This window comes from Barbus barbus (genome assembly GCF_936440315.1).
Source record: "Barbus barbus genome assembly, chromosome: 48".
In the NCBI taxonomy this organism is placed as follows: Eukaryota; Metazoa; Chordata; class Actinopteri; order Cypriniformes; family Cyprinidae; genus Barbus; species Barbus barbus.
Window position 1 is genome coordinate 19,072,386 of NC_136726.1, and position 24,067 is coordinate 19,096,452.

At 38.3% G+C, this 24,067-nt stretch overlaps 1 protein-coding gene across 1 annotated transcript in view; it reads left to right on the forward strand.

The window, feature by feature from the left end:
- Nucleotides 1–24,067, forward strand: part of cspg4 (chondroitin sulfate proteoglycan 4) — a gene marked incomplete at its 5' end in the record, with an annotated part of 52,789 nt that overhangs the window by 17,813 nt on the left and 10,909 nt on the right. Inside the window, 4 exons of the mRNA XM_079411726.1 lie at nt 9,505–9,668; nt 11,174–14,713; nt 15,977–16,441; nt 22,889–23,065. Coding sequence (XP_079267852.1) covers nt 9,505–9,668; nt 11,174–14,713; nt 15,977–16,441; nt 22,889–23,065 — 4,346 coding nt within the window. The remainder of the gene's footprint in view (nt 1–9,504; nt 9,669–11,173; nt 14,714–15,976; nt 16,442–22,888; nt 23,066–24,067) is intronic.

Below are 24,067 nucleotides of genomic sequence, written 5' to 3' on the forward strand. Positions count from 1 at the left end.
TCATGCATTAACATACCTAGCCCAATATAACGTACATATAATGTATGTCATTTACATGTTTATCCATCATAAAATCCATTAATACATGTTAATATTATATAAGTAAATATAAATGTCAAGCATGTATTTAAAAAATGACAAAAACATATAAACATATACCTTTTTTATAGACTGTTTTAATAAAGTTGCATGTATAAAAAATGCATATATAAAGCATAAAAAATGCAATGCAATATCACTCTTGATATATATGGCAATATATGTCATACATAATTTCCATATATGTCTCCTCAAAATGCAACAATTTGAGGTATCATTCATGTCTGTAGCACAATGGAATTGGTTAGGTTAAATACTTAGAATTAGGGGTTTGTTTAAATCACAATGTGTATACAGTATATTAAGTATACAGTAATTGTTTTTAGTTGCCTTAGCAAACAATGTTATATTGTACGTTTCACAATCATAATAAATACATTTCTGGAAATAGTTGACAATGGATGTTAAATGCAATGTTAAATGCAATGTGAATATTCACTTTTGCACAGAAAACTTCAGAACTTGAGTTGAAGGAAGTTTGTGGGGTTTTTCTTGCTCAGTTTGCTCTGTTTCAATACTGCGGCAGGTCAGAAGTCAGAGGTCACGTTTTAAGGTCAAAAAGGAGCATCTGAGCAAAAGAGTTCATGTGTGTTCAAGAACTCCATTCACAGACTATGATTTCTCAGTGGGCAACTCAGTGGGTGTTCATAAGGGGCGGGGCTTAGCATCTAAATTCTGGGTTCTACCCCTTTTTTTCCCTTTCAATGTCTCTCTTTAGCATGCAGGTGAGTGACATCATGCCAATGGGGCAGTTTCTCGCATTGCTGCGGTGAATCTAACGTCAGCCTCTAAGCATTCTGCAGGGAGCGGCTGAAAGTGCTACGTGTATGCTAGGGAAAATAATTCAGTGTGTTCCCTCGTTCTCTGGATATGAGCTACTGCAAACCACGTGCCTCAGCTCCTGTGGAGAGCAATAACAGTCATTTATGACGTCTGCACATTAAGATACATTTTCTGGGACGTTTTAGTCTCTGAGTGGAGTGAGAGAAGAAAAAATGGAATAGAGTTGTGGAGTTTTTCCCTCAAGATGCTCATGTAACCCTCTTACATTTTACCAACACCCTCTTCCTGTTCAGCAACAGAATCCAGACCTCTGACCTTTACGTCCAAACTTATATAGTCTCTCGCACACAAATGCCTGCTCTTAGTATGTTAACATGTATTAAGATACAAGACATATTCAAATAGAAAACAGTTATTTTAAATTCTAATATTTTATATTAAATTTAATATTTAATATTTTGACTGATTTTAAAATTTTTGTGTTTTGATCAAATAAATGCAGTCTTGGTGAGCATAAGACACTTCATAAACATTAATAAAATCCAAACTTTTGGATTATAGTGTGAACTTTCATCAAGATATAATAGCCTCCACTGCCTTTAAAACGACTTTTCTTGTTAATGACATCATCAAGGCCACTCAAGTCCACTTAATATAGCTTTCTTGCACCAAAAAAATGCCTGTAATTTAGTTTCCATGACCACTTTTCTCTCTCTCACATAACATAATTTATTTTTTTTCTGTACCTTTAAGATACGTAAACAAATATGTAAATGACCTCTGTTATGACTTGGTGAAATATCACCACCACTAAGTTGTAAGTATGTAAATGTTAATGGGTTGTTACGTTATAACTCTTTAATTTTTCATTGCAAACATTAGAGTATTCCTTCAAAGTCTTCAAACAGTTATTTTACAAAATATATAATGTTTCTCGGTGTTTCAATTTGGTTTAGCAGAGAAGTACGGTGGCCGAGAGAGCTCAACGCGCTGCAACTTCAGAAAACGAAGTTTTTTCATGCAAATAGAAAAAGCACCAGCAATTCAAGAAAACATCTTCATCAGTTTGACAGCAGGTGGTGCAAATGCTCACAACACAAACAAATACATTTTATTTGCAGTGCGTTTCTTTGTTTGGTTGTGTTGTGAGCATTTGCAGCACGTGTGTTGTCAAATTAACGAAAGTTGTTTTCTTAATTTGCAGGCGTTTTTTCTATTTGCAGCGCGTTGAGCTCTTTTGGCCACCGTAGAAAAGACTCTTCTCCGCCTCCTATAATGACTTTTTCTCATCTCTCTGTTTGTGTTCAGTGTATTTTAAGCACATCTGTAATTTACACTTCTTGTTCAAGCACAGAGTGGTGTTTTCTCATGCAGTTCTGGCTCGCTTGAATGTGTGAGAATGTGTGCACGCTGTTTGTATTTAAAGGTTGAAATGGTTTAATTAATATCAGTGTTGGCAGTGTGCTGTGGAAATGGTGCAGTAATTCCCTCTGAGCATGTGTTTGAGAGAAGAGAGGGAAGAGATATCTGAGTGAAATGTGAGGGAAGGGAATAGAGCTGAACCTCTCTGGGTCAACAGTACATTTGAGTTCAGTTAAATGTGCTCAGGGTTCTATAAAACACACGAGCAGATTTTGTCTGCTGTTACCCCCTGAGAAACACTGGCTCTCTTCGGTTCAGCTCTTGGAATAAAGTCTGATATCATTCTAACAGCACTTTTAAACCCTCAAGTCCTCTGTAAGAAAAACTACTCCCAGAACACCAAGATTAAAAGGGCCAAATCATGGGGAAAAAAGTAGTATATATAACGCTATACACTAAATACGGTATCTCACAGAAGTGAGTACACCCCTCACATTTTTGTAAATATATTATTATATCTTTTCATGTGACAAAACTGAAGAAATGACACTTTGCTACAATGTAAAGTAGTGAGTGTACAGCTTGTATAACAGTGTAAATTTGCTGTCCCCTCAAAATAACTCAGCACACAGCCATTAATGTCTAAACCGCTGGCCACAAAAGTGAGTACACCCCTAAGTGAAAATGTCTAAATTGGGCCCAAAGTCTCAATATTTTGTGTGGCCACCATTATTTTCCAGCACTGCCTTAACCCTCTTGGGTATGGAGTTCACCAGAGATTCACAGGTTGCCACTGGAGTCCTCTTCCACTCCTCCATGACGACATCACGGAGCTGGTGGATGTTAGAGACCTTGCGCTCCTGCACCTTCCATTTGAGGATGCCCCACAGATGCTCAATAGGGTTTAGGTCTGGAGAAATCCTTGGCCAGTCCATCACCTTTACCCTCAGCTTCTTTAGCAAGGCAGTGGTCGTCTTGGAGGTGTGTTTGGGGTCGTTATCAACTAGTATCCGCTGAAGTAATGGCAGACACATCACGAATGAAATGTTTCTCCAAACATTATATTTCATAACAATATTATGGTAGCCCGGTGTTCTGTCAATTTGTGCTACCCTGTCAGATTTTGCTACCTCCCATTAAAAAAGTAGGTAGTACAATTCAACAACGAAAAATGCTACCTGTTAAATTATGATATTTTAAGGTCTACACCTACCACTACCCTAAACCTACCTTTACAGTAATGCAAATACAGTAATTATGTGTTTTATTCGCGGTTGTGGCTAGAAGGGATATAGCTACCAGAAACCAACAATAAATAATTTTTTCTACCTATTAGATTGTGTTTTATTAACGTCTACACCTACCCCAACCCTAAACCTACCCTTTCAGTAATGCAGACACATTAAATATTGTTGTTCAGCGTGAGAAAAAGGACGCAATATTGATGTGTGCATGAGCAGGAAGCTGTGGTAGGAAAATCTGACAGGTAGGATAAAATGTCAGGACAGCGGCTCTCTCGTGCTGTATGATGTGACAGATGTATGATGTCCAGTCCTGTTCTGTTCACACAGCATGTTCTGAGAATGTAGTTGCGAGTCCTGAAAATTTACAGGTGTGAGTTCGGTTACAGAATGCGGTTGTCACACCCGTAAATAACTGAACTGTGTGAACGTAACTGTCTCAAATACACGATTGACAACCATATTCTGCTGCTGTGTGAACGTGAATCATTCACTCAACCGATTCGTTCAAATCACTGATTATTCATTCAAGAAGGAAACACCACCATCGTGTGTCTCAAGGAGACATACAACGATAAAGTTTTGTTTATTCTACAGTTTATTCTACTGTTTTACAAAAATATTAAATTTTTGTATTTCATCTATCAGTTGAATTTTTGTATTCCATCTATCAGGTAATCTAACTTTTTCAAAACTTAATTTAGAATCAGAATCAGCTTTATTCGCCAAGTGTGTGCAAACACACGATTTAGATTTAATATAGTCAGTTTCTGTAATACACACCTGTTGTGTAAAAGTAAACAAACACGTGGTTGGTCTAATTTGCGTGTTTAAATTCATATTTTCAAAGTCTGTCTTTATGTAGCCCTCTCACCCTTGTGTTGATCTATAAGAAATTATTCCGCATTCGGTTCGGTTTTCCATACAAGTGAACAGGGAATGCCTGTTATACGCATAATTGTCATAAAATAGTTCATAGTCCACTCCTTGCGTGAAGCTAGTCAAGCGATAACTTTCTGTGATCATAAATGCATAAATTTTAAATGTTTTTTTTTTTTTCAGAAAAAAAATCCCCTCAACAATAGCTCTCAAACCTCATTTGTGTACATTCAAATATGACACGTCAAGATGCACGTTTGGACATACCGTTATTAGCTTGTTTAAAAACAGGCAGAGGAAATAGAAGGGCTGTTCTTAATATTAATTTCGGGGGGGTTTTCTATATTTTGAAGGATGTGTTGCTCAGAGAAAGTTAAGCATTGTTTTTCATTCCCACCATTATTTTTCATATATATCTCTCTGAGAGGAAAAAGAGGCCTACGTGTTTACTGATGTGTCATCCTCCTTATTTTCTTGTAAAATATTATTTTCTTGAAATATCTTGACAGACTTTGATCAACGCAGAGGCTGTTTTTGATCTGCCATAGCAACAGCGATGCCCATGAATAGCTCAGGGTCTATATAAAGAGAGAGAGTCCAGTAAAACACAGCTTTAAGATTGATGTAATTACAACCATCCCTCTTTCTCTCTCTCTCACACACACACACACACACACACAGCCACTACATAACCAGAGGAACAAATCATCAGCACAACCGCTATTGACTATGTTTAATCTTACCGGCAGCTCAGCGGTTTGTTTTAGGAAACATAATGGTCACTCGTTGTTACCATGGAGAGCACACGTGAAAAAATGATTGCCATGTTTTGAGATGTGCTCAAAAAAAATTGATATTTTAGATTAATTATTTGTGTTTGTATGAATAGTGCAAACAGAACTGTTAGTTACCATGGTTCAGTGACTCACATTTTCTTTTTTTATTGTAAATGTAATTTGGTGACGAAAGCTCAGGTAAAAAGTCAGACAGACATCTATTAAGAACAGGTGTATGGTGACTGGATCGAGTCCAGGCCCGTTTTTATGGCACAGAGCTCATATGAGGAGAGATCCGTTTATTACCCATGACTGCAGCCGTGGACAACAAATCATTCGTGAGCCAAATGGGCAAGCGAGTTAAGGTCACCTTCTGAGAGGTTCAGTCTAGACAGAATATAGATGTGATAAAAAACATGCTTCATTATGGATTCTTTTAGTCTGGTTCCTCTGCCTATGATCTACACATCTCTTATTTGGCAGATTAAACAGCAGGTTGCTTCCGCTGGTTTCAGTTGTTTCTGCTTCCGTGTGAATGTTCCAGATATCTGATGGGTTTTGAGGAACTAGGGTGCGTCTGATTCATTCACAGGATGAGGAAACAGAGATCCACTCAGTTCCCTTTGAGCACTAAAAATACAGACTGGAGCGACCCTTATGACAACGCCATCTGCCCTGGCAGACGTCCAGGGACATACACACGCACAAGCACACAGTTTCCCAGGGCGAAAGATGCAAGAGCAATAGCAGCATCATATGATTAAACTAGTGTGACTTAGAAAGTCACATCAAAGAACAGGACTGCAACCAAATCCACTTACTTTCTGTCCTAAATAGTATGTAAGATTAGACTGAACGCATCCCAAATCATAATATATTGAAAATAATACTATTTAGAGTGTATGCATCCATGCATGCGTTTTCACCTCATTTTTTTCAGCACCCTTGGTTACGGAAGTATTTTTCCCATGGACAACTCAGATAAAAGACAGATACAAGACATTTATTTTTTTTTTACATTTATTTTAACATCTGAATATTATGCATAGTAGTTTGAGATCATAGATCACTACATCATTTGTAGTGCTTTATAGGAGTTAAAGTGTTTTTTTGGCGCATTATACATTTACATTTATTCGTTTAGCTGACGCTTTTATCCAAAGCGACTTACAATTGCTATATATGTCAGAGGTCGCACGCCTCTGGAGCAACTAGGGGTTAAGTGTCTTGCTCAGGGACACTTTGGTGTCTCACAGTGGATTCGAACCCGGGTCTCTCAAACCAAAGGCATGTGTCTTATCCACTGCGCCATCACCACCCATTATGCTCATAGTAGGTCTGTCTATAAAGGTTTATAAGTTATCGTTCAAAATCGGTTCCCTTATGTAGAAAATGAATGGGATTTTTATTTCCTGAACCTGGTTGTTGCACTCTATAAAAGTGGAGCTTTGATTGTTTTTGACTTTTATATTGCATTAAAATTCCATGATACTTGCAATGTGTAACAAATGGTTGTGTGATCAACAATGTTATGTCCACCAGCATTCTGAATTATGTACTTTACCATCACAGATAAAGTATGTACTTTTAGGTCAGTGGCCTCACAGTTTAATTTGAAATGCATAAGCACGTTTAACTTCAATATTCTGACATATTTCAGAGTGAAACAGGATATTAAATGGGGAAAAATAACTGGGCTTTATTTAACAGAATTGCATTGCTGGTCAAAGTGGGCATTATGTTGTAGAATGGTTTGAAGGTCAAGAGATTGAAAAGAGGCATTCTTCATATGAGCAGAAAAGACATTTTAATCGCATTATTGATTTTGATGATTACAAAGACAAATGTCCAAGGAATGTGTAATAATAAAGTCAACAGAGTCAAATCTCCTTTCATGTTGGCTTTAAATAGATTTATGTTCCTAACAATGCCAATTCGATTTTGTAATTCCACTTTGGCACACAGACATTCCATGTTTCTGTCCACACTGCCATCGCTCTCGATTTTTCCACTCTTGTTTTTTTTCAAAGAGTATTCCCCTCTTAAAAATAACTGGTGTGTAAAGACAGATGTGCCATTTGCTTTAAACCGATGGAGTTTCGTAATCAACAAACCAGCAGAATAATGACACTCATTCACAAACAAAAGCCTGCCTCCTGTGTTTTTAGCATGCAATGAGATGTGACTGGCCTATAAAGACGAGAGCTGAGCTGAGTCTTGGTTAAATGTATGGTGCATGTTGAATACTGGAATGGCTGGGGGTCTTCAACACATGTGTCCCATTTAGAATCCCCTCAAAGAGTTTTAATGGGTTCCAGATTCATACGTGCTGGCTGTGCTCACTGTGGCCCTTGTGTCTTTTCTGGTCTGAGCATGCTCAGTGCGCACCGACGGCAGATTGAACCTCAGAGTTCTTGGGCTCTAGTTGGCCATTCTACCTCCCGTGTGCGCCGTGAATTCTCCAACAAAAACAGATCTGATGATCGTAAAGCTAAGGGAAATATTCCCAGCTAATTCCATATATTCTCTCTCTGGACCTTGCAGAAGGTCGTTGAGCTCCAAATCGGAGTTACAGGCTTCAGATAAACGTAGCTTCATTAAAATTCATCTCGCTTTTCTGGGTTCTATCTACTTTATATGCTATCTGAGGACCTCAGATCTGTGTGGACAGTCTTTTGCGGGCTCAGATCTAAATGTTATAACCTTTTCAGCATTATAGATTATTATATGAGAGATCATATGAGCCTCTGCGTTTTGCTGTGCCTCCTGTAGTGTTTGGCTTTTTCGGCGAGATTTATGTGTTTGTTTTTTGGAGTGCATTGATTGAATGTGTATAGGGGTTATCTGTGAGAACCTTTTGCTGAACTGTGATGATATCTGGTGCTTTTGATGCATCGCTCACTCAGAGTGCAAATGGGCGTTTCAATTACTCTTAAGATGATCTTTGTTCATAAAATAGATATTTTGGCGTATGAAAATAGTTTACTCCCATAGTTTTCTGCACATCCAGTTCACTTTATTCATGGTGAGTATTAAGTGCTATATATCTCTCAAAACATTTTATTTCCTTTGTGCAGAGGAATAAACAGAAACGCAACTAGGCAGGATGCCACTGTCTTAGAAGTAGCGGTTAGCTAATGACAGTAAATTTTGCTGAATGATTTCAGATGTTACACTATTATGTATATTTAATAGGATAAAGAAGTCATTTACTCAAAAATCTGTCATTATTTGATCAACCTCATGTAATTCCAAACCCAGATTCGCTTTCTTATGTGGAATTTTGAAGAATCTACTGATATGTTTCCATGCAATTACAATTAAAGGGTACAAACGTTCAAGTTTCAAACAGGATGGAAAAGAACCATGAAAGTAGTCCAGATGACTGTATTCCAAGTCTTCTGAAGTCGTACTTTAGCTTTGTGTGAGGAACAAATCAAAATTTAAGTCAGTGTTTACTGGTAATCTTTGTCTGAATAATTTAGCGAGTTCAAGTAAACAGATAAAAAGAGTGATTCACCTTGGATTCACATTAGATTGAATAAACTCAAGTATCAAATCACTCAATAAATCTTTCAGACTGGTTTGTGAACCAGATCAAATGGTTCGTTCAACAAGGGGTGAGTAAAATTTTGAATGATGAAAGAATTGTTATTTTTGGGTGAACTGTTCCTTTAATTCATATGAATATATCATTGTGACATTTTTAACCTTAATTTACCATAGTAAATTTGATCAGTATTTGCCTAATATGTGACGTTTTTGTTGTAACAATAGTATCCTGTTGATGATCTCGGATAAGGGAATTACATGAGTCATAAAGTGACTCCTGACCCTCTACCAAGACGTTTGACCATAGTTCCTGTGAGAATGTTCCATTTCTGGATCCTTCCCAGAATTCCATGAAGGGGTTTCCCAATGAGTCTGGCCTTATAATGTTACCGAGATGCAGACGTTGTTGATTTGGCCCCTGGAAACCTATTCAATGGAACAGGGATCTCCTTGACATGAGGCCCAGGAGTGATGTGTGAATGATTTACTAAAGGAGTGAACGCAATAGAGAAAATAAAAAATCAAATTTGCAATCCAAGGCAGGTGGCTACATTAGCATACAGCCGAACATTACTACACTAAGCTCTGGAAATCCTGCAGAAAAGCAGTTATATAAACATTCTCATGGGGCCGAAGCTGGAACTCTCCAGAACAGTGTCTTTTCTATACAACAGCTGACAAGACAGCTGGAAAAGTTTTCAATTCAAACTTCCATCTGCTGTGTGTCTTCCCACTTCCACATTCACACATTAATGGTGCACGTCATCATTAAAATATTTCAAATAAAAAAAATTCTCCCTCTGTGTTTGCAGCTTCCTATTTCGGGGACAGCTACTGTCGGATAGATGCCGTTCAGGACCTGTCAAGTTTTCAAGTGTCGCTCCAATTTAAAACAAGCAGACGTAGCGGCCTACTCCTATTGGCGGCGGGACACAGAGATTACCTCTCGCTGGAGCTCTACAATGGCAGATTACAGGTGAAATACAGTACATTTAGATCACCAACAGCTGCTCATGTCACCTTAAATCACCCTTTGACTTCTAGTTGCTTTGTTGCTATAATTCACTCTCAGTGTGAACACTCTTTATGTGTTAAATTGCGTTGGATAGAGCGTCTTGTATACGACTACTTATACACTAAAGACAGAGATCAAATCTGGCAAACTCAGAAAGCACAGGGTGCAGTTCTGCAAAATATCTGCTTTGCAATGCAAATTAAAACCCAGACTGACTAGACAAATAAATAAAATCTCCACTATTTTCTCATGGCCCTTCAAGACTTCAGGGCCCCAGAAGGAGCCACACACTGAATCTCTTGTGAGGTTTTGAGAAGCAGCCGTTTGGTTTGTTGTGAGAAGCATGACTCACATTCGCTTCCAGCTCCGCTGTGACTGAATCGTCACAGTTTTTCAGTTCAACACATGGAAAAAGCTTCCACGGCTTGAATGAGTTACTGGTTTGCTCTGAGATATTTCTTCTTCATCTGCACCCTCCCTAGAAAATGGCTCCCGCTCCGCATAGATAAACACAGACGCTCAAACTGCCTGCATTATGCTGCAATATGAAATGGTACCAAGACTATTTCATCTGTGGCAGGATTTGTCATTAAAAACACATTTCCACCAACATATTCAATTCATGCAGATTTCCTTTTTTTTTTCTTTGGAGGCTGCAGATCTGAAATGAGATCTGTGGTATTTTCGGTTTAAGTGTCTACAGAGTGTTTGAAATACTGTGTAGCCAACTGACCCAGCAAAGTCTGCATTAGAATTTCACAGCTGAATGCATGTATGCACTGTGAAAAATCATACTCTTAACCAGTACCTTTGTCTTGTTTTCTATAAAAATGTCTAAAGATAAATGTACCTGAGAAGCAAAATTACATGTATTAAGATAAAATAAGATTACCTAGTTGTGCTTTTGGAGCAAGTAAATTCACCCAAAAATCTGAACAAACTTCTTATACTAACAAGTATTAACCTTCAGCGTGCAATTCCTCCAGCCAATTTGTGCTACAAACATGAATGTTACCTCAAATGATATCGCAGGAAATAAACCCAAACATCTTAGCAACCGATTAGCAATGTACTACAAAACACTCAGAGCAGCTTAGAAACTCCATTAAAAACGCCCTGCTTCCCTGATTGAAAAAAACAGCACATGCTGGTTAGCTGTTTTGAAGCCTGGTAGCTGGTTTGAGCTACTAGCTCCTACTCAGGATCAGCATATAACCAGCTCATGACCAACTAAGGACCAGCTTAAACCAGCTCTAACCAACTACCATGCTTCAAAACATAGCTAACCAGCATATGCTGTTTTTTTTTTCAAAAGGGTAACCACTCAAAACACCCAAACATCATGGCAGCAAACCATTTTCACAGACAAACAGCACAAACTATTTTTTTTTCCAGTTAATGTAAACATGTTTTGCTTCTTCAGTCACTTTTGTTGTTTAATAATTCATTTGTGTGTATCTTTGCAGGCTAGAATTGACATGGGCTCTGGAGAAAAAGTTCTGTCCTCCACCATAGGTCTCCAGCTCAGTAACCTTCTAGACCATCGAGTGTCTCTCATTCTGGAAGACTCCAAACTTACTATGGCTGTGGACAACCTGTACACAACCTTCATCCCAGTGGAGAATGAAGATGAGGACCTGAACATTGACCAGGGCGTATTTCTTGGAGGCGTGAGAGACCTGGAAGTGGAGTACCTGAGCACAGCTGTTCCCTCCCTGCGTGGCTGCATGAGCAACGTTATATTTGAGTCTCATGAATTTGATATTCTGGCTTCAGCAGATACAGTCTGTTATGACACCAAGGAGAGCTGCAGCAGTGAGTTTGAGGCAGGGGACGGAGACACCACAAGCTTTATAAGTCCAGAATCGTTCATCTCTTTCCCTACCTGGACCAGACCTAGCTCAGGCTCCCGTAGCCTGGAGATGCTGATGAAGACAACCATTGAGGATGCTCTGTTGCTCTTCCACCCAGGACACCAGACAGACTACATTGCAATCGGAATGTCAGGAGGGTTCCTACAAGGTGTAATGGATCTGGGAAGTGGAATGTATGTGCTAGACAATGTGAAGGTGAAAGTGGATGATGATCAGTGGCACAGAGTAAAAGTTCAAATTGACCCCAATGAGTTCTTGATAAATGTGGACAGTCAAACGGTTTCAGTCCCTCTTAATGAGACAGAAAAGCTGGATCTAGTGGGGAACCTGTACCTAGGAGGTATTCAAAGGAAGATGAAGGATGTGTTTCAAAATTATTTGGCTCGTGTGGAGGAGAAGGTCACAACGGAGTCCTTTATTGGATGTCTAGGAGAAATCAAGGTGAATCAGAAGGGCAGAAGCCTGCAGGATGCTCTGATAACTAAAGACATTCATGTGAAATGTGAAGGAGAATATGATTACTCGACTTATGATGAAGATTTGGAGTTAACAACTACACCTCCAGTAAGAATCACATACTTTAATGTCAATACTGATGACTGTTTTCCTACAGAGGACATGCCAGAGATGTTCCGTAATATTTCCAGGCTCCTGGACATCACTCCTCTGCTGGTTCCTGAGGGAGGAGAGGCCAACATCGACATCGCAAACCTAAACCCAACATTTAACTTAAAAGCTGCAGGTGTTCGTGAATCTGAGATCATCTTTACTCTGCTGAACGATCCCTGGTATGGACTGGTTGATATGAACCTAAGACAGACAAGAGTAAAGAAGTTTACCTTTCTGGATGTTGTCAACAAGAAAATCAAGTATCTTCATGATGGCAATGAAAGGTATGGAGATCAAATCCAGCTAGAGGTGACTGTTCATGGAACGAATATCCCAGAGTGCTTGAGTGTTGCACGCAAGTTTGTGGTACCGGTGGAGATCATCCCCGTCAATGACATCCCTCAGCTCAGTGCAGGTGACATCTCAATCACAGCTAACGGGCGCACACGTTTGAGCCCAAACCTCATCAAAATCTCAGACTCTGACAATCGTTGTGATGAACTCAAGGTCACAGTCACATCGGACCCTACTGCTGCTGGATATCTGGAGAATGCTCAACAGCCAGGATTTAGTCTAAGAGAGTTCACTTGTAGACAACTGAAAGAAGGAAATATCTACTACGTGCACAAAGGAGGAAAAGTGCCAGAACTTACCCTGCAGGTCTCAGATGGAGATTCGGTCAGCCAGTCAAGTTATAAGTTGCTTATAACCCAGCCACAGATGACTGTAGTCACAAATACTGGCCTTCTGATCACCCAGGATGACAGCACCCCTATTGGAAAACAAAATCTGGCCATTTCTGTAACTCCAAAAACTGGTGACGTTGTATATAATGTCACTCAGCCACTTCAGTTTGGAGAACTGCAGTTGATCTCAGACGATGGGGTACCAAAAAGAGTCACACTATTTCACCAGTCTGATCTGGAGCAGAACCGACTGAAATACGTTCCCAACCCCACAGCTGATCTCAAGGGCACAGAAACAGAGTTTATTCACTTCAGTGCACAGCTTGGACAGGTCGTCCTCCCAGACAACATATTTATGATAAAGATCATGCCTGCCCTTATAGGAATAGCTAAAAGTGTTCCTCTAGAAGTTGAAGATGGGCAGCAAAAGGTCATTAAACTTGAACAACTACAAGCTTTTGTGATGGAAAGCAATACTGATTCAAGATCAATCCAGTACATGATTACGAAAAGCCCAGTCCAGGGAGTCTTGATAATGCTTGATAAAGAGTTGTCTGATGGTGATACCTTCACCCAACAAGACATTTTGAATGGTTTCATCAGTTACAGTCCTCATGTCCGCAGAGCGGTTGACTTTGAGGATCTTTTCCAGTTCAAAGTATTCGCAGAGGATCAGTACTCCAGAGTGTACACCTTTCCAATTAAAATCAAGGCTGATTCTGATGCTCCTGCCCTCGCCAATGAGAGACTTGTTGTGCTGGAAGGAAATGAAAACATTATAAATAAAGAATATCTCTGGGTTCAAACCTCCACCTCAACAGACTTTGTGTACAGGATAGTACAAGATCCCAAACATGGTCGTCTTATCAGAGACTCCCCACCAGGAGTGCAAAGGTTTGATGGTGCAATTCGAGTCTTTAGTAATGAGGATCTCTCTTTGAACAGGTTGGTCTACAAACATGATGGATCAGAGACAAGTCATGACCAGTTTTCCTTTCTGGTATTTGATTCTAGAGGTGGCAATGGTTGGCAAGAAGAGGGTCACGAGGTACTGAGGGGAGTGTTTAACATTGCAATACAATCCAGGAATGACTACGTACCTCAAAGGGCAATCCACAAACCTTTTAATGTTGTCAGAAATGGCCAGCGTTTATTGACCACTGATGACATTTTGTTCAAAGACGATGACTCTGACTTTAATGACACCCAGCTGGTTTACGTGAGAATGGGAATTCTTTCAGGAAACATTGTCTCCGCAGCAGACCCAACACAACCTCTCTACCGCTTTACACAGGCTGACCTGAGGGACGGGAAAGTTTTGTTTGTCCACCATGGGGCAGATCGTGAGCGATTCCAACTTCAAGTATCTGATGGTTTACATAAGACAACAGCTGTACTTCAGGTGCAAGCAGATGACCCTTATCTACGTATAGCCAACAATACCATGGTGGTCATGGACCATGGTAGCACCAAGACACTGAACACCAGTCTGCTAAGTACAGAGACCAACATGGACATCAGAAGTGCAGCTGAGATCATTTATGATGTGACTTCTCCTCCCAGTGATGGTAGGATTATAGTCAGTGGAATTGAATCTTCCACATTTACACAAGAGGACCTGACTAAGGGTGTGGTCTCCTACGAACACAGTGACCAGACCCTCAGCTCGAAAGATTCCTTTGCCTTCACTGTGCAAGCTAAGGGTTGGTCCACAGAGGGCACTTTCAGGATTAAGATATTCAAGAAGGGATACCTGTCACAGCCAAAGGTCTTGTCAAACATGGTGATCTTTGCTTATGAAGGAGAGCATTCTGTTATTGACACAAGCCACCTGGAGGTAAAACTATCTTTCTTCAATATATTTTTTTAAATATTTATGCGTTTGTCTCATTCTGTTGGCATTTATAGCATGTTTTTTCTTGTTTTAAGTACATATTTTGAAAAATTGTTTATGCTTAAACGTGTGTAAATTGTTTGTAAAAAAGTTCTTGTAGACGCATAGAACTCTCTATTGCATTTGTGGTTCAAACATAAAATTGCATGTTGCTGCTCAGATATAATTATTGTACTCTAGTGAATTGGGTTTAAACAACAACAGTTCTGAACACTGATTTTTATTTTTTTTTGCTCAATCCCAAAATTGTATTAATTTGCATCACAAAAAACAAGATTGTTACCAAATCAAGTGCAACAATTTACACACACACACACAAAAAGGTTTTCTTCAACTTGTGTTTTAGGAAAGAGGCCATGAGCCCATTATTTCATGTCAAGTCATAAGTTGTTATCCAAAGGCAGAAAGCCAGTGCTTTAAACATCTCACATATAGCAGAAATATTAATATCAGTTTACAAAGACTTCCAACAGTCCTTAATGATAATTTGTGTTCAACAGCTGTTGTATTACGGTAATTACCCAAGTGTTGCAGTAGAGGAAACAGCCTCTGCTCAGATTCATTAGGACATTTGTGATGCCTGACATTGATTTACGTTTTGTGCTACTTTTTCCTCCAAGTATTTGTAAGATTTATCACATGCTAAATAGGGGATTTGGCATAATATAATTTATGATAACAGCTAAATGTACCATTCAGGGCCATTTAATAGGTCAAAACATTTTTTATGTATTTTTAAACTATGTAAATATTACTCTAAGATTTAAGTTGAAGGGATAGTTCAGCCAACAATGAAATTCCTTTACTCATCCTCGTATAGTACCCATATAACTTTCTTTCTTGAATGTCATTTCCATTTACATATATTCAAAATGTCATTAAAAAATGGCATGTCCAAATAAATTCATGTCCTAACATTATTGATATCAAACGTAATATTTAAATGTATGAAAATACAAATTCTTCAACAGTTTGAATTTGGAATGACATGACAGTGAGGCTTTTCATTTTTATGTTAACTTTTCTTAAATACATTAGTGAAAGTGTATACAGTACATTGTGAAAGAAATATTCTGCATGTTCTGAAGGTAATTATTATTAAAAGATAGCTGGTACCTGGATGTCCGTAGGGATATGCAGTATTTGAAAGCAGTTTTTCCAGGTTCTTACTGAACTCATTTGAAGGTCTTCTTGCCATCCTCTTAGGTGATGCAAAAAGACATCCTGCCCAAAGAGATGGTGTACTCTGTCAAAGACTTTCCACGGCTGGGTCATGTGGTCAAACTCAACAACGACTCGGACAGTACAGCGTCACCCGTGGACTACATTCAATCCTTCACACAAGAGGACATAAACTTGGGCAGAATCTTTTACGTCTCCACTTCCCTTCAAGGCCAGGACCACTTCACCGTCGATGTCAGCAATGGCTTCACCACCATAGAAGCTCTACAGGTGCAGGTGGTCATTGTTCCACGCATCATACCCATCCAGGTGGTCAACCTCACTGTGAGGGAGGGTGGATCTGTGGCGCTGACCCAAGAGGTTCTGAATATCACACACCACTTCTACCGTTCCATGAACATCGAGTTTATAATGGAGGAAGAACCTCAGCATGGAAATATTAAGTATCTGGATGAAGAAGATGGAATTGTCAACTTCACCTGGGAGGATGTGAGTGCCAACAAACAACATTTTACTATTATTTATATACAATCAATAATTTATTATCTTAATATGTTCATTTTTCATTTTAATTTAAGTTTTTGTCATTTTATTATTTGCTCTTGTCACTTTTATTAGTTTTTATATATATATTTATATTATATTATATTTATTTCAGTTTTAGTAATTTTACTTTAACATTTATTTCAGCTAGTTGCAAAAGCAACAGCTCTAATTCTTATTTCACCTCGGAAAAATGTTCATCAACCCTTATATGAGCATCAGAGGTGTGGCCATGAATATTAGCTGTGGGGATGGGAGAAGTGGCCTAATGGTTAGAGAGTCGGACTCGTAATCCAAAGGTTGCGGGTTCAAGTCTCGGGCCGGCAGGGATTGTAGGTGGGGGGAGTGAATGTCCAGCGCTCTCTCCACCCTCAATACCACGACTGAGGTGCCCTTGAGCAAGGCACCGAACCCCCAACTGCTCCCCGCGCGCCGCAGCATAAATGGCTGCCCACTGCTCCGGGTGTGTGTTCACGGTGTGTGTGTGCACGTTGGATGGGTTAAATGCAGAGCACGAATTCCGAGTATGGGTCACCATACTTGGCAGTATGTCACTTCACTTCACTCACTTCACTTGTGGAACCAATAATGGTTCTTCTATGGCATCGCTGTGAAGAACCTTTTAAGCACCTTTATTTTTAAACCTCAGAAACATATTTGTCAGTCCTTATGGGCATCAGAGGATATAGATTGTCTCCATTTAATGTTTAGATTTTTTTATTAATTACTGAACTTATTTTTTTGAATAGTTTTGGTTTCTTTTAGTTTTAGTTAAGAATCAAAACACTGACATGAAATTAAATATCCTGTAATAATTTACTCATTCTCTAACTTTCTTCTGTGGAACACAAGATGACATATTTTGCATAATCTTCACACTGATTTTTACTATCCAATTACTGCATATTGTTTCCAGGAGGTCTGAATGTCCAGAAAGGACATAAAATCTCCATAACAGCAGTCCACATGACTCATAATACTTTATTGATGCTGCTAGAATATGCAAATGAGTGTGTAAAGCTATCATGTGACTTCAGAAAACTTGAAATGTTGTTTCTGAGTCATAAAGACCAATTTTATGGTGCGTATCGGTCCTTTTTTGGAGCTTGACAGCCACTGGTCACAATATGTTTTCATTGTTCACTCGAGCAGCTTGGAAATGGCTTTGAGTTTCACAGGAGGAAGAAAGTCACGACATGAGGGTGAGCAGATGATGACAGAATTTTCATATTTTGGGTAAACTGTTCTCATTTGTAGAGGAAACAGTGGTAACAACTAATGATACTGTAATTACAGGCGTGTTTGTTTTGTTTGCTTGTACTTTGTGCCTGCAATGAGAGTTAATTCTTCTCACGATAAAAGAGCTGCGCTGGAACCAGAGGAGCTGTCATTGGCCTTGTGTAATGGTTTCTCAGAGACTACCAGGATCCCTTCGTAGCATTTTGCCATATCATTGAGGAACAGTCAGGCATAAAATAGCATTTTCTGCATCTTAATTACAAGCCGTTCACAGAATAACAGCTATTGAGGCGGACCTTGATCACGCCCGTCTGATGCTCGCTGTGTTTTAGAGGCTCAAAGAAACAATTTCTCTTTCTCCCACTGTCTTTTAAGACTTATCTGAGCTCTCTTTGTTTCCGACGGGCCCCCCAAAACTGCTTCACATTATAATATCTTTAGCGGAGTGACCCAGAGGTCTTCTAGTGGAAAGAATGAGCAGGGAAAGACTGGCGGTAGACTGAGTATGCTGTTATTTGAGGGCAGTTAGACATTGCTCTTACGACTGCTGTTCCAACTTGATGGAAATTCTGACTTGCGCTTCCCTGCAGCCGCGGGCCAGAATAAACTAGCCCATATATCCCACAAATAAAGCATTTACACTGCGCTGCCCGGCATGCAACATCGAGAACAGAGATCAGGTTAACTCAGGAGCGATTCATCCAGAACAGATGGACTTCCCAGGTTATTTTCAACTTCAGGCTCAATTTCTGTGTTACCAAAACAGAATTGCAAAGTCTCCGTTTTCAAATAGTGTCAGTTTTATCTGGATATTCAAAATGTTACTCTTTAATGTAGTGCGTGGGAGATTAGCATCTTCACAACAATTTACAGCAGGACAATCTTCACAGAACATCATTAAAACTTTTAAATATCAATAAACCATTTTGTACAATGCAAAGAAATTTTTTTCTTGCTCAATTTGTTAGTCTTGTTTTTCAACAAAGTCTCTAAAGATTCTTAAATTGAGCTAGATTAACTTGACACTATATATAAGGTCTTTTTCTGAAAGAAATATCACAGTTGAGTGACTTAATGCTTAAAATAAGAACAGATTTCTGCCAATAGACTTGGAAAAATAAACTTGTTTTCCCTTTAAATTAAGTTGATCTTTTCTGGCCTCATTGACAGATTTTTTTTTTTTTTTGTTTTTTTTAGGTATAGACTCACTTAATTTTAAATATTTTTTCAGAAAACAAAATGTAACATGTTAAGTAATTTTGCATATCAAGTAATGTTTTTATATTTGTACTGGAAAACAAGACAAATACCCAGTAAGTAATAATTAGTTTTTGTTTCTTTTGGGGTTTTTTTGTTTGTTTGTTTGTTTTTTGCAGTGTACATAGCAAACATCATGTTTACCTGCACAATTATATTATTATAATTATTATGTTATGTTATATTATATTGTATAATATTATATTTGATTAAATCTACTAATTTTGTCAGATAATTTGTAAAAAAAAAACATATTTAAATTTTTTTAGAGGTCATTTTTTCCAAAAGACTGTTTTCTGATAGACAGTATTTCTAATATTAAATCTCAACAATGGTTTGGAGTATGAATGTACAATTGTAATATTTAAATAATTTGAAATGAAAGCTGAGACTTTTTTCTGTCAAAAACTAAGTGACTCAAAATGACAAAGCAGGTCACATATGCTTTTGGTGTTATTTAAAACAGCGGCGTTGACATTTTGAAGGTCTGAAGTTGAAAATAACACTGAATATTCCCTTCAGCTATTGAGACGCAGCAGGACGTGAGGGGTGTTAGATTGACAGATTTCTTATGCAGTGAACACATCTCTCAGATCAGACAGAGAAGGGAAGGATGAGAGAGAGGGAGATCACAGATTAAGGACAGATTGAATTTGAAGTTCAGAATCAATGTCTTGTGGTGGCTTTAGTCCAGCTGTCAGAATAACTTCATTGTGTGCACCCGCTCCACACTACATCTTAATACACAACGTCATAACTGCTCTGTCTCTCGCTGTCCTGTGCTACATTTCCTTTCTTTGGTTATTCAATGCTTTCTGAAACACAACTAATATGTTCCATATGGAGAAAAACTACTGCGCAGGAAAGGAACCAAGGCACAATTGTTCCTAAATTAGAGACGTATGCGTCATGCTCATTACTGAGCTGAATGTGCCGTTTCTTTATTCTGTGTTGTGGAGTCAGCGGTCGGTTTGTATACTGCTGGTCACCGCTGCCACACCAGGGGAAGCTGCCATAGCTTACGGTGCAGCATAGTAGCAAACATTCACAAAGCACTGAGATGAAAACATCTCAAAACAGCTCACGGCTTCAAAAAGAAAGAGAGAGAACGGATATTAGCATGTCACGACGAAACAATCTGGAATACATTTCTCCTCTGCTACAAAAATTTACTTTGTATGTAGATAGTCGCCAGCAGTTATCAATTTCATAACAAATGCAGACTAAACAACAGCAGAATAATGTGAAACAGCTATGGTGTTTTCCTTAGGACTTTGATTTTACATTGGACATTAAGTGCCAAAGTTGTTTACTGTAGTAAATCAAACACATATTAACATTATTAATGGGATAATCACCCAAAAATGAAATGGAAATCATTTACTCACTCTCATGTTATCCCAAACCTGTCTCTTTCTTTTGTGGAAATTTCATTTTTAAGTGGACTATGCCTTTTTTTATTAATATTAGCATTATTAATGTTTTTGAGGATGGTACTGTATGTCACAAGCCTGTCCGTGTTGACATCTGTGACCAGTGTCACTAGCTTCTACCAAGTGATGGATGAATTTGCTGCCAAAATATAAGTCGAGTTTAAATTGACTCAAGTCCTTTGATGTCAACAATAAAAATAGAAGCGTTAGCATGCATACTTTGAAACAGTGGGCTGTGTGGTCTCACAGGCGGACCGTGAATTTTCTTTTGTTCCTTCTTTCCTGCCTTTTTTCTATTGTATTAGTGAAAGTGAAAGTGAAGTGACATACGGCCAAGTATGGTGACCCATACTCGGAATTCGTGCTCTGCATTTAACCCATCCAAAGTGCACACACACACCGTGAACACACACCCGGAGCAGTGGGCAGCCATTTATGCTGCGGCGCCCGGGGAGCAGTTGGGGGTTCGGTGCCTTGCTCAAGGGCACCTCAGTCGTGGTATTGAGGGTGGAGAGAGCGCTATACATTCACTCCCCCCACCTACAATCCCTGCCGGCCCAAGACTCGAACCCGCAACCTTTGGATTACAAGTCCGACTCTCTAACCATTAGGCCACGACTTCCCCTATTATCAATAAAAATAGCAAAAAGGTCAAACTTAAAATAATCAAAGCTTCTCAGCCATTAGCATGTTAGCTCAAACATTTCACTGGACTTGGAAAATTGTCATCTTCTGTGAACAGTCGCTAACAGTATCGATTTACTGACTAAACAGCACTAGAAAATACATTTCTAGACACATTAAGCCATATACTGCAAAAATGGCTTCTAAGTTAATTGGCCTTTTTTTTTTACTTGTTTTCAAGTCGAAATATCTAGAAAAACCTTAAAACAAGATACAGTTTACTCGAGCATCAACAGTGCATAAATTAAGACCTAATTTTAGTACAAGTGTATTTTTTTCATATATACAGTAATTTTTCATACTGTAGCTAAAGTATACTAGTAATATGATAGATAGATTTCCTGACAAATGTGAGAATATGCAGACTTAAACAATATCAGAAAGAGGTGAAGCACAGCTTTTCTCTGCTAGAAATTCTGTTAGCATAAGCTTGGGCTTAGCGGTTAGCACACAGCTCTTGGAGCTTGGTGCTCTTACTAATGAAAATAAGCCAAAAACATGTTTATGTTTTCTGAAGAAAATGTGAGGACTTGTGGTCATTGTTAAGATTTGTACTATGTAGTTTGTACTGTGTGCAATGACCTGATCATCTGGAGCCTGTTCAAATCTGTGTAGCATATGACAAACGGCAGACGTCTGACCTCCTGCGCAGACACACTAACATACTTCAGTTTCACATGACGCCTTCGCAGCTGTGGGGCTTCCTAGAATTTGCATTATGTTTGTTTGACTAAATTTACACTTTGTTTAAAAAGTGCATCTGACCACCCAGTTTTAGTGTGACGGATGTACATTTAATTATGTAATGAAACGGACTGAGAAATGGCTTGTTTGGAAGAACAGCTTCACTATTCACAACTGTGTTAATCTTATTAAAAAAAAAAAGGTTGGAGATGTGGCATAGTGGTTAGAGCACATGTTTGAGTCCAACTTGTGATATTTTTTCATGGTTATTGCAATTCGAATACATTTTTAGGATAAGTTTCCTCCATCATTTTCTGTTGTTTTGAACATTATCTAATTTGGTGTTCTCAGTGAAAAATCACCAGCCTTTTAAAAATTGCTTGTAAATCTCTCATTATGGTGTATTATCAACAATATTACCTTTTTGTCAACTTGTTTTCTTTTTAATTGGGACATGTTTTGTATTTCTTTTTGGGAATGATTTATCATAGGCTTTATTGATCTGAACTTATGCACCTCAGTTTTTGAGTGAAAAAAAAACATTTGTGGATAATTGTGACAATATCTGCTCAAAAACTGAGGTGCATAGGCTTAGATCAATAAGGCATATGATCAGTCATATAGCTTAGTAATCATAGTAATCATATAGTTTAACAAGTAATTTTTTGTTGTTTGTAGGCTGGTGACTTTTGACAAGAAGGTGAAGGAAAAATCCCCCCCAAAAATTATATGTAAATTGTTAGGTTTTAACGCATTTTTAGGAATAAGAAAATCCTTTCCAGGTCAAAATGACCACAACACAACATGAGGGTTACACTATAAATAAACAATACAGTAAGATTCTGATTAGCAACATGAAACAATCCTGAAAACAGGAACTATGGTTCCCATGGTAATTTATATTGCATCTTTTTGGAGGGAAACTGCATCTACAGAATTTTAAAAGGATGTTTTACTGTCACTTGAAAAATTAGAATATAAAGCCGCTGTAAAACCAAAAATGCCCTAATGGTCAGAAAAAGGATTAGAGGTGTGTGTGTGTGTGTGTGTGTGTGACTGTATTTTTATGTCTGTTGCGTATGATGTGTTTCCTCAGGTACAACAGGGACAGGTGTACTATTTCCACGACAGCAGCGAGACCACAGAGGACAGTTTCACCTTCATGGCAACCGCTTTTCAAATCGCCCGCCGGAGTGCGTCCCTGACCATCGGCATCACCATCCTCCCGGTGAACGACGAGCCGCCCCGCCTCCAACACAACACCGGAATGGAGGTACACCGAGACCATTTTCCCTGTTTTAAACATTAATGAATCTTCTAGAACAGAGACGTAGTCGGAAAATTCAGAGCGACTCCCTCCGCTGGAACACAGAGTGTCATTCAGTGCTTGCTCAATGTTGTATGTGGTTTCTGGTCACCGTGGAAACTCATATTTTTGGAAAACCATGATGCTGGCAAGAATTTGGCTTCTGGGCTGGAGGGAAAGCTGACCAATCAGAGACGCTGCTCGACTCCCGCAAAATGTGAAATAATGATATGTGTGTTTTTCCACATGCGGATAGTTCCCCTTCTCTCTCGCACGTGCCTTCTCTCTCTCTGTCTGTCTGTCTCTGTATCAGACATGTTTTAATCCAGGAACACCTCAATTTTCGATGGTTACTGATGATAATAACAGAGCAAGTCGAAAATTCAGGCCTGCTCTTTCCAAAATTGTAAACACAAGTTTTACCAGCACAGTATTTAACACACTTATAATTAGGTGATTTCACTAGAAAATGCCTGATTCATATTTCACCCTAAAATCAAAAGGATCAAAAGGGGAAAAACAGATTTAAATATCTTATAAATATAATTTTTATTCATTTATTTATTAGTAATTATATATAATAATTGTGTGTGTGTATATATATATATATATATATATATATATATATATATATATATATATATATATATATATATACAGATTTTTGTTTTACAAGTATACATTTATACACTAATATGCAGAAATTATAGTTATGTATATTTTAATGTATTAAATTATTATTGTATTATTGTGATATGAATATAATTAACTGCATAATGCAAAATAAATAAATAAATAATTTGAATGACTGTAATGTGGCAAAAAAAATGTCTGTATTGGAATTAAAATTGGGTCAATTAAATTCAGTACCACAAATACTAATATGGTATCTACTAAATAAGAAATCATAATTTTCACATTACAATAATGTGGACGAGCTCTGTTTTTCATTTTGTAGCAATTATTGTC